This window comes from Musa acuminata, chromosome BXJ2-4, assembly GCF_036884655.1.
Source record: "Musa acuminata AAA Group cultivar baxijiao chromosome BXJ2-4, Cavendish_Baxijiao_AAA, whole genome shotgun sequence".
Lineage (NCBI taxonomy): Eukaryota > Viridiplantae > Streptophyta > Magnoliopsida > Zingiberales > Musaceae > Musa > Musa acuminata.
The window spans coordinates 23496385-23507500 of record NC_088341.1 but is presented as its reverse complement, the minus strand read 5'-3'; the positions used below and the strand labels follow the sequence as shown (position 1 = coordinate 23507500).

At 40.2% G+C, this 11116-nt stretch overlaps 2 protein-coding genes across 4 annotated transcripts in view; one reads left to right on the top strand and one right to left on the bottom strand.

Moving 5' to 3' along the window:
- LOC135610139 (sucrose-phosphate synthase-like) overlaps positions 1-7580 on the top strand; it is a 7725-nt gene extending 145 nt beyond the window's left edge. The window contains exons 2-13 of one of the 3 annotated variants that reach the window (XM_065104256.1): positions 118-426; positions 1826-2058; positions 2812-2875; positions 2998-3696; positions 4411-4542; positions 4615-4761; positions 5170-5346; positions 5435-5488; positions 5560-5622; positions 5795-6787; positions 6881-7008; positions 7082-7580. In XM_065104256.1, the coding sequence (XP_064960328.1) occupies positions 142-426; positions 1826-2058; positions 2812-2875; positions 2998-3696; positions 4411-4542; positions 4615-4761; positions 5170-5346; positions 5435-5488; positions 5560-5622; positions 5795-6787; positions 6881-7008; positions 7082-7370 (3264 nt within the window). In that variant the 5' untranslated portion in view covers positions 118-141 and the 3' untranslated portion in view covers positions 7371-7580. Of the gene's footprint in view, positions 1-94; positions 427-1825; positions 2059-2811; positions 2876-2997; positions 3697-4410; positions 4543-4614; positions 4762-5169; positions 5347-5434; positions 5489-5559; positions 5623-5794; positions 6788-6880; positions 7009-7081 lie in introns of all 3 variants that reach the window. The other 2 variants (XM_065104255.1, XM_065104254.1) reach the window with 2 other exon arrangements.
- Positions 7581-7746: 166 nt separating this feature from the next.
- Positions 7747-10224, bottom strand: LOC103981781 (glycine-rich RNA-binding protein 4, mitochondrial). Its single transcript, XM_009398519.3, has 5 exons — positions 10085-10224; positions 8734-8901; positions 8548-8616; positions 8239-8345; positions 7747-8096 (listed from the first exon to the last, which is right to left on the bottom strand). The coding sequence occupies exons 2-5, from the start codon at positions 8867-8869 to the stop codon at positions 7944-7946; spliced, it is 465 nt and encodes a 154-aa protein (XP_009396794.2). The 5' UTR covers positions 8870-8901; positions 10085-10224; the 3' UTR covers positions 7747-7943.
- Positions 10225-11116: the final 892 nt, after the last annotated feature.

Genomic DNA, 11116 nt, shown 5'->3' with positions numbered 1-11116 from the left:
TGAAGATGAGGTCTCCTCGCTTAGGTTTTGAATGAGTTAAACTGCAATTGCTTTTCGAGATTTTAGATTTTTCTTTGATGCTTGATGAGGAAAGGTTCGGTTGGGTGTTCGAGTTAGCGGATTGGAGGGGCAGCAGCGTCGATGGCAGGAAACGAATGGATCAATGGGTACCTGGAGGCGATACTGGACAGCGGCGGGGCTGTCGCGGATGACCAGAAGGTGTCGTCGCCGGTGAGCGTGAGGGACGGCGGCGACCATTTCAATCCGACCAAGTACTTCGTGGAGGAGGTCGTCACCGGCGTCGACGAGACCGACCTCCACCGGACGTGGATCAAGGTGGTGGCGACGCGAAACTCCCGGGAGAGGAGCACCAGGCTCGAGAACATGTGCTGGCGCATCTGGCACCTCACTCGGAAGAAGAAGCAGGTGGGCATCTTTCTCGTTATTTGCTCCTCTGTGTTTCGCCGTTTTGGCAGCTCTGTTTTGGTGTTTCTTTTTCTTTTTCTTCTCTTCCTTTGATGATTGTTTTTGCGTGGAACGGATTGTTCTTTCTGCGGGATATCTGCCTTCGGTTTTCGCTGATGCTAAAACGAAAAATATGTTTTGATTGAATCGAAGAACCGATTGCTATATATATACATATATAGTTAGTAGGAAAGTAGGAAATGACACAAGAATTGTTTTTGGGAAAAAGGTCCAAGTATTATCTTCAGCCTCTTTGATAAGTTGGCACACTCAACTGTTTCTTGTTCTTCAAATTGGCAATCACAAACAACGGGAAGCCTTTTTCTGGAGCAACTTCAGGGATAAAATTTTCGGATTTTTTTTATAAAATTTTTGTCCCATGATTTACTCACTAAGTTCAAGATGATCGTGTCGAATCGGTTATAAGAGGCAGAAAGAACGCTGTCCACTAAGTATTGTTTGCTAAACAGTCACCTATCTTTCTATCTGCATAAACTGTCACAGGATTTGTTGACATGTGAGTTTTTGAGCTGATAATTTGTTCGTAGACCTTATTTTCTTGCTGTACCCATTCTTATATGATTCTGAATTTCTTCATTTTTTTGATAATTTTGTTCTTCTGAAGCTTTCTTTTTGGAGAAATTGCATCTAATGACGGACTACGGATTAATCTGTTGACGAAGCTCTATGTCTCACTCACTACTTCTCTGAGAAGCTTTTAACTTGAGAAATATCAATTGACATGTCTGAAACCCGACCTGTGCTTTGCTAGGCAGAGCCACGGCTCCTGAGTTCAGATGAGCTATGTACTTGTTGTAGGATGTTTAAATGTGTGTCTTCTGAATTGATCATGGCTCATTTATCTCAAACTAAGATTTTGAAATGTCATATTGGACCTTGTTCCATTGTTCCTTCTGTATGGTAGATATTCTTAGACGTTATGCAAGATTCGGTTTAAATATTTATGTTAAACAATAGTTATTCTCATTATCATGTGATGTCTTATGCATGCTTACGTTTTAGCCACTAACCTGATTGGAATAGTGCATCTGGAAGGATGCTAAGCAACAACGAACATTTGAAAAAAATGATTTTGCTTTGTTAGAACTAATGTTTGGTTGGAATATGACGTGTTCACTGGGTAATGTATGTAGTTCAGTCCCAATTGATGTATTAAATATTAAGCATATTTAATGAGAGAGAGAGAGAGAGAGAGAGAGAGAGAGAGAGAGAGACTTTTAAGCATCAAAATTGCAAAGTTGCACTAGTCTTTCTTTCCCTTCTCAAGCAAGAGAAGCAGAATCTTTCAGTTTTTCATATCATGTAAACATTTCCTGAAATTTTGGGAATTGATCTGCAGTTGGAGTGGGAGAATGTTCAAAGAACAGCCAACCGGCGATGGGAGCGGGAGCAAGGACGAAGAGATGCCACTGAGGACATGTCAGAAGAACTATCAGAAGGCGAAAAGGGTGACACAGTGGGTGAATTGACGCAAGGTGAAACACCTAGGAAAAAGTTACAGAGGAACTTCTCTGATATCCAGTCCTGGTCTGATGATGAGAAAGAGAGAAAGCTCTATATTGTGCTCATCAGGTACATTTAACACAGTTGATGTGTTGGTTTAGCATATTCTTGATAATGTTCCTGAAAATGTTTCACGATGGATTCCAACAAATGAAAACTGTTTGATGTTAGTTTGGTATCTTGAGCCATTGTTTCCAGCAAATTAGACTTTGGTCACCCTCAAAGGACATTTAATGGAGTCATTCTGCCTCGAAATTTTTTTCAAAAACCTGGAATTTACATTACTTATCTGCATAAATGGTTTTCAAGCCCATCTAATTTGTTTGTACTAATTTACATATTTTACAATCCTATTTCCTGTAGTTTTTTCTAACAAAATCTGAAGCAAAATGATTTGAAGGCCTTGGTGAATGTTTTCTTATATGAACCATTTCATAACAATGTTAGTGTTACTGCAATAAGGTATCAGAAGCAAATTCAGATCTCAGAATGTTAGACAAATTCCATATTTGGATGTTCATATGGATAAGTAATTCCAAATTGCAGAAACAGGTATTCCTTTTAGCGGCAATAAATTTGATATTATAAAATTCAGCCGTAGGTTCAATTGAAATTATCTTTAAATGTCAGTTCTTTAAAAGGCTATTTCTGCCTGCTTAAGGCTGTTGAAAATTGAGGCGTGTATATTGTAGACTCACTTTTCCTAGAATTGTATGTCAATACTTAGGTATGAACTTCTATTCGATAAACAAATGCTGTCCTATTCTTAACAATTTTATTTGTGACATAATAAATTAGTTATCTTCATTGTTTCTTCTTCAGTTTGCATGGCTTGGTTCGTGGAGAAAACATGGAACTAGGAAGGGACTCAGACACAGGTGGTCAGGTAGAAGGCATGCCATTTCCTTTTATTCCTCTTTTTTTTCTGACGGAAGACTGTCATCTCGCTTGGCAATTACATAGTTCTATTTGGGAATCTACAATTATCAGTCTGCATAAAACTTACAGGTGAAGTACGTGGTGGAGCTTGCTCGAGCACTCTCTATGATGCCAGGGGTCTATAGGGTTGACCTTTTCACTCGTCAGATAACATCCCCTGAAGTGGACTGGAGCTATGGGGAGCCAACAGAGATGCTAACCTCAGGCTCCTACGATGCAGAGGGGAATGATGTTGGGGAGAGTACCGGAGCTTATGTCATTCGTGTACCTTGTGGTCCGAGGGATACATATCTGCGCAAAGAACTGCTTTGGCCCTACCTACAAGAGTTTGTAGATGGAGCTTTAGCTCACATTCTCAATATGTCTAAGGTGTTGGGGGAACAGATTGGTGGGGGACATCCTGTTTGGCCGTATGTGATTCATGGCCATTATGCTGATGCTGGAGATGTCGCTGCTCTTCTTTCGGGTGCCTTGAATGTTCCCATGGTTCTTACGGGCCATTCACTGGGGAGGAACAAACTAGAACAACTTCTTAAGCAAGGTCGACAATCTAAGCAGGATATCGATGCGACATACAAGATAATGAGGCGCATAGAAGCTGAGGAGCTCTCCTTGGATGCAGCTGAGCTTGTTATAACAAGCACAAGGCAAGAGATTGATGAGCAGTGGGGACTCTATGATGGCTTTGATGTCAAACTCGAGAGAGTGCTGAGAGCTCGCGCTCGACGGGGGGTCAACTGCCACGGCCGCTACATGCCAAGGATGGTGGTAAGCATGCACACTGGTGTAAACTAAAAGTTTCAATTCCAATTTATTTACATGAGTTAACAAGTGATATTCACATCGTAAATGCATATCGAACCAGTTTATTTAGTGCAAATTGTAAGTTCTTGAAATTGTATTGTTACATTACCAAGTTATCAAGATTCAGTTTAGTGTCATTTACTCTTCTTTGTATGTCCATATCAATTAATAAGGAATGCGCCTGCACAAAAGAGAATTTACATTCTGATGACCTGTATTCTATTTGGTGATAGGAGGGTTATCCAATTCCAAACTATTTAACATCCACCGGGACAAACTATACAGCTCATTTTTCAGGTTTATATATGTATGTTATATATCATTGTGGCTGAGATGCGGTCTTTCTTAGATTAAATATGGTTGTTACTCATTTGCTCATATAAACTTATATCATCATCATTTGCATTCTTCAAGAGTTGATATTTCCAAGAATCAAACAGAGTCTCTCATCACAAAATGATTTAAGCAGTATCTGTATCTTTATAAAATCCATTAATTTGATAATATGGTTTGCATTTATATATTCCCTCTCCTCACTTTTGGAGCAGCAATCCTATAACAGGTTGTGAATTATGTTACACCTCATAATATTACAAAATTATACATTCTGTTGGAGTACAGCAGCTGAAGAACAGTTTATGAATTATGTTATAGCTTATATATTTCAAAACCATGCAGGTCATCCCTCCTGGGATGGATTTCAGTAGTGTATCAATTCAAGAAGACACAGCTGATGCTGATGGAGATTTAAAAGATCTTATTGGTGCCGATGGGGCTTCACCTAGGGCAGTTCCACCGATATGGTCTGAGGCAAGCACTCTTTCACTCTACAAATCTGTGTCACTTTTGGAGGACACTGAGTAATCCATTTATAGCATAAAGGGACCATTCCTGCAGGTTATGCGTTTCTTCACAAATCCTCACAAACCTATGATTTTGGCTCTATCAAGACCTGACCCTAAGAAGAACATCACTACCCTTGTGAAAGCCTTTGGAGAATGCCGTCCGTTGAGAGAGCTTGCAAATCTTGTGAGGACTATTTCTTAACCATTACTCCTGAAATCTTATTCTTTTTGGTGCCATGACTGTTTTAATTCAAAGATCATTGTTTTCAGCTTATCTTATATCATGAATGTTGTAGGAATTAGAAAATGAAAGCTTTTTCTTGAGGAAGACAAAAGAAATTGAGGTTTTATATAGCTATTCAACTCCATGGCTGAATCTTTATCTCTATTCATGTGGATGCATTAACTGACATATCTTTCAGACACATCCAGAAAGCAATTTTCTTGATTGCTAGTTTCTTCCAAAGAAAACTTTCTCTAACAAACCTTAATTTCTATGCAACCAAAAGTCCATATCTGTAGCAGATGATTTTGCTGGAAAGAGTACCAATAATATTAGGCACATGATTTGAGTTTGCTTTTGCCTACACAGACATTAATCATGGGGAACAGAGACGACATAGACGAGATGTCTACTGGCAATGCTAGTGTGCTCACAACAGTGTTAAAACTAATTGACAAGTATGATCTGTATGGACTTGTGGCTTACCCAAAGCATCACAAGCAGTCTGATGTTCCAGATATCTACAGGCTTGGTGCGAAAACAAAGGTTGTTTATGGATTATATGGATTTCAATATATGTTACTAGATTTGGTGATGTTGCTTATAGAATTTAAATTTGTTTTTTCGCCGTCAGGGAGTGTTCATAAATCCAGCTCTTGTCGAGCCATTCGGTCTTACCTTAATTGAGGTGTGTGAGTTTTATATGCTTAAAGCATTAGATGTGCATTCGATTTATTTATTTTTATGAAAATCTTGTAGGCAGCTGCTCATGGACTGCCGATGGTGGCCACAAAAAATGGAGGTCCTGTCGATATTCATAGGGTAAATACAGCTCCTTCCAATCTTTTACTTAATGTTCACAAGCAACGTAATGCATCTCAAATAATTGGCACAATTTCTTATTTTTTAGTGTATAGTTTGAGACAGTAGATGCTGTTGACAAGCAACATAGTATATTTTGAGTAATCGTCGTAAAATATTTATGATGCATCAGGCATTGAATAACGGGTTGCTTGTGGATCCACATGATCAGCAAGCCATTGCTGATGCGCTGCTAAAACTAGTTGCAGAGAAGAACCTGTGGCATGACTGCAGGAAAAATGGGTGGCGGAACATTCATCTCTTTTCGTGGCCCGAGCACTGCAGGACATACCTTTCTAGAGTAGCGGCATGCAGGATGAGACATCCACAATGGAAGACCGACACTCCAACAGACGAGGCGCTCGTGGAAGAGGAGTCATTTGGAGACTCCATATGGGATGTACACGAGTCATCTCTTAGGCTTTCCATGGATGGCGAGAGAAGCTCCCTCGGTGGTTCCCTCGAGTATGACCCGGCCGAGGTTGGGAAAGTTGCAGGAGAGGGTGACCCGGAGATGCAAGATCAAGTGAAGAGAATTTTGAGCAAGATAAATCGACAGGCACCGAAACCACAGGGTGGTATCAGTAACAGCAACAACCAAAATGAGGTCTCAGGACCTACCATTAACAAGTATCCTCTTCTCCGAAGGCGTAGGCGACTGTTTGTGATAGCTGCTGATTGTTACGATAGCAACGGAGGTCCTGACAGGAAAATGTTGCAGCTGATACAGGAAGTCTTCAAGGCTATCAGATCGGATTCTCAGATGTCCAAGATTTCTGGTTTTGCTCTCTCAACTGCTATGTCCATCTCGCAGGTTCTAAGCCTATTAAAGTCGGGGAAGATCCCAGCCACAGATTTTGATGCTCTGATCTGTAGCAGCGGCAGCGAAGTGTATTATCCCGGCACAGCTCAGTGCATGGATGCAGAAGGAAAGCTATGTGCAGATCCTGATTACGCCACGCACATCGAATACCGCTGGGGATATGATGGTGTGAAGCGGACTTTAGTGAAGTTAATGACCTCTCAAAATGCTCAAGATAACAAGAAGTCCACTAGCATCATAGAGGAAGACGTCCAATCCAGCAATCCTCATTGTGTCTCTTTCGTGGTCAAGGATTCGGCCGAGGTATGACCATAACATATTTGTCGAGAAGTTACACCTAACGATGGCATTGTGTTGGTGGATGGTGCCTGACATCGGAGTCTCTCACTTCTCTAGGCAAGGCCGGTCGATGATCTTCGTCAGAAGCTTAGAATGCGTGGACTTCGATGCCATCTTATGTACTGCAGAAGCTCCACAAGGTTGCAGGTTGTCCCTCTGCTAGCATCCCGATCTCAAGCACTGAGGTATTATCGATCTCATTATAGCTCGAACCGGTGACTGTTGATAATGTAATTCTTCTGACAAAAATTCATTAAGGTACTTATTTGTCCGCTGGGGTCTAAATGTGGGGAACATGTACGTGATCGTCGGAGAAAGAGGTGATACGGATTATGAGGAGCTCGTATCGGGATACCACAAGACGGTGATCATGAAAGGGATGGTGGAGAAAGGCTCGGAAGAGCTACTGAGAACCGCAGGGAGCTACCACAAGGAAGACACGGTTCCAGGGCATAGCCCCCTTGTGGTCTTCGCCAACAAAGGCATCGCGGCGGAGGAGATCATGAGGGCACTGAAAGAAGCATCAAAAGCTGCATCTGGAATGTGATCAGTGATCGAGTATTATTTCCTCGGAGGTTTTTATCATCATCATCTTCTTTCGTGCTTTCTGTTTCCTTTTTTTTTTTTTTTTTTTTAATGCCTCGTAATCGGATGCTTTGGGGGCATTACAGACTACGATCATCATCAACTCCTGATGAGAGATGTTATATGATCAACTCCTTTATAGCTGAACTTAGATGTCGGATTGATCTTAGAATGTGGCAACTGTTGGATATTGACAGGTCTACCTTGGATCTTAGCTAATATTAGATCCAATTGGAGCAAAGCCCATCGATTGACAGGTCTAACTTGAGGTGATCGAAGAAGCTTCGACAACCACAAGAACAACAAAACCATGAGCATCATCATCTGAGACTTGGAAGTGTACTAATGCAAAACAGAAGCTAAGTTTTCCGCAACGAAACGATCAAAAGAGTTCACATGTTCCACAACCTAGAAGCATAAAATAACTGATCGAGGAATAAGAGTAACTAGCAGACTAACACTACTCGGTTTGCATGCTATAAATAAAAGGTCGTTTGCCAAGCATCATTTCTTGATAATTTATGAGGAAGTTTCCTCAATAGTCATTCCGTCCTGCAGATCCACCACCGTAGCCACCGCTGCCGCCAAAACCACCGCTGCCACCAAAACCACCACCAAACCCACCTCGAGGCCCACCGCTAGGTCGATCATTAGCATAGCTTACCCGAATGTTCCGGCCATTTAATTCCTGATGATTAAAAGCAAAATTTCAAACATTGTTATTCAGTCTGAAAGTGTCAATTCAACATTCAGATACACCGACCGACCATGCTTCAACCAAAGTGTCTCAGCTAAGAAAAGTGTCAATTCAACTCTTATGGCTAACATACCTGACCATCCATGCCAGACAAAGCTTCGCTAGCTGATGCATCACTATCAAAGTTTACAAACCCAAATCCCCTCGATCTTCCAGTGTCTCTATCGGTAATAACTCTTGCTGCATCAATAATAAGTTCCTTATCACATCTGTTAGTAAATTTTATGACGATGTTTTACACGAGATCGTTGCATTATTAAATAGTTCCAACAATAACATCAAAAATACTTTTGCTATGGAGAACCATTTTGTAGTTTATAAGGACTATTATTACATTAGTTTACCACAAAATACTCATTCACCGAGTCCACTCTATACTAACCTTCAACCACATTCCCAAAGCTGTTAAATGCCTCCTTAAGGGATTGGTCATCAGTACCAAAGGAGAGACCTGTAAGCAACAGAGAAATGTCAAGGAAAAGATTAAAAGGATAGGATGTACATCAAAATCGTGCACCAAAATGCATCATGTACGAATCCTGTATGACAGAACATGAAGAAACCCTACCTCCTACAAAAAGTTTTGTTGATGACATATGGCGTGCAGAGTTAAGAAGATGCATAGCTTCATTTGGTCCACCAGCTACTCCATTTCTCACAAGTCCTTGCCTAATTAAGCCACCAAGTTTGCTGCAAAATGCCATCTTCTCCCAGTTTGTGGGCTTGTATGTTGTATCTACAGCAGCAGATGAATCAGCAAGTCTCGAGAATGGTGATGACACCATATATATCCATAGCATCGCAGCCACAGGCAGTATCATAAATATAAAAATAACAAATATTGTGTAAGACAATGCCAAAAACCAGAAAATTGTTATCAAGATTACAGAGGGCCGCAGGATGGACTTCTTCTAGTTCCTAAATTTGATGTCATCAATCAACTAAACAGGCAATTTCATCAATGTCTAACTTGCTCCAACTAGTCAACTCCATTCCTAGTTTCAGTACCTTTCTTTGGCTCGCCGCTCACCTCATGCTTCTCTTCAACTCCTGACCAGCTCTCTTTGTTGGTACCTTCTCAAGCAAATCAACTAGCTGCTTCACTTTGCTTACCCTTCCATGTAGACTTTCTTGACTAGTCGTCAAGCAACTACTACTGCTTTCAAACCAAAACCATGGAAATCATTACTTTAAGTCACCTAGACCTGCCTTAAGTCCAAGACTCAAAATTCTTACCACAAAAGAAATGGGTGGCTACCTAACTATACAAGTAATAAATCCAGAGTAAAATGTCTGTGATTTGAAGTCGTTATGGCACAAAACAAGCTATAGAATCGCCTTCTCGAGACTGGATTTGCAGACAACCACATAAGACATGTTCCATTCAGTCTTTAAGTTCTCCATGCGACTACACGGGAGCAAAACTATACAAACGTACTTCAGGTTATAGCTATATATTCTTTTATTCTTCATCTATTATTCCAAAAACACAACGCCAAGCCCCAATATGAGTAACATCAACAACTGCTCTCCACAATCTAAAAAGAACAGTGAGATCGCATCAAGATCCTGTCTTTCTACCAAGAGCTACGCATCAGAGACGATACCAAAAGGGGGTAAAAACAAAGAAGCTAAAACAATACTAAATAGAATCAAGCAAAAGGTACCATCTTTGGCAACACCCAAAAAATCTCATAAGAAAAAAAAACAAATGTCAAGAAGAACCAGCGAGAGTAAACATCTTATGAAGTCGACGAGCTCAGCACCGAGGCGTGGCTAAAACGATGAAACAACAAGACAATCTATCAGGCCATAAGGGCTCCACTCTCACATCGTCAGCGGCGATCCCAACAGACGGACAACATCAGGCGAAGGTAAATGCCTCCACAAATAGCAAATAGATCAAAACGAAACCATACCTCGAGAAATCGCAGGGAGACGGGACGACGGCTGCGGGAGGCGGGGAGGTGTGCGGGCTGGGGCGGGGTTTAAGTAGAAGAAAGGGGTGGGCGTCGGCTAGGGTTTAAGCCCTGTGTCCACGTCGGCACGGAAATATCTGAGAGCCGCCTCCATACCTTTCCTATGCGGAAACCCTTGCCAAAGATCACCATACACGGTAACCTCTCACGTGCGTGCGCACATGCGGCAGCATGACATAATTGACCACCTGTGTATGATGAATGGTGTTATGTTTAGTTTGTATGCCGAATTGCCATTGGAAAGTGATACAATTGGATATTAATTTCCATAAAATGGGATTGAAATTTCACTGAGAACAACAGTTGAATATTAGCACATTCAACAGTTGAATTTTACTGAATATTTATTTGGCTTTGGAAATGCACTACTCTGAAAATTAATTTTTTTTTACGTTATGAGATTCTCTAAAAACTTATTTCTGTTATTTTTTTATACGAAAAAACTTTAGGATCCAAACTACTTGGAAAACTTTTTTGAACTAAGATTTGTTTCTATAAATACTCGAGTTTGAACTTAATTATTCTATATATTTATTTTTCTCATATAATAAAAATTTATCAATACGTCAACTTTTTGATATGTTATTTATTTGTTTATCTTTGAATTTCTCTTCTCTATTTTTGATATATTATTTATTTATTTATTTATTTTATCTCTGGCATATTATTTATTTTTTTAATTTGTAAATTTCTCTTTTAATTTTTATTTCTCCTCTCTTTTTAGTATATTATATATTTATTTATCTCTAAATCTCTCCCCAATAGTAACATATTAAGTCTGTCAGACATCACAAAGACTAAAATATGGATGCAGTCACCGGACTCCCACATACATCTCACATTTCCTATGATCCAGACTTTAGAGACAGTAAAATATATTTTTTGGCTAATAGTTTCTGAGTGTGCATATCAACATCCAAATATGTAGTCAGTCACTGCACTCCCATATACATCTCACATTTCCAGTGATCC

Excerpts from the sequence above, each read along its gene's own strand:
- LOC103981781 (XM_009398519.3), bottom strand. The coding sequence starts at position 8,869 with ATGGCATTTTGCAGCAAACTTGGTGGCTTAATTAGGCAAGGACTTGTG. Across the intron at positions 8,617-8,733 it reads AACAAAACTTTTTGTAGGAG|GTCTCTCCTTTGGTACTGAT; the intron begins GTAGGGTTTCTT and ends TGTTGCTTACAG. Across the intron at positions 8,097-8,238 it reads TGTCTGGCATGGATGGTCAG|GAATTAAATGGCCGGAACAT; the intron begins GTATGTTAGCCA and ends TTTAATCATCAG.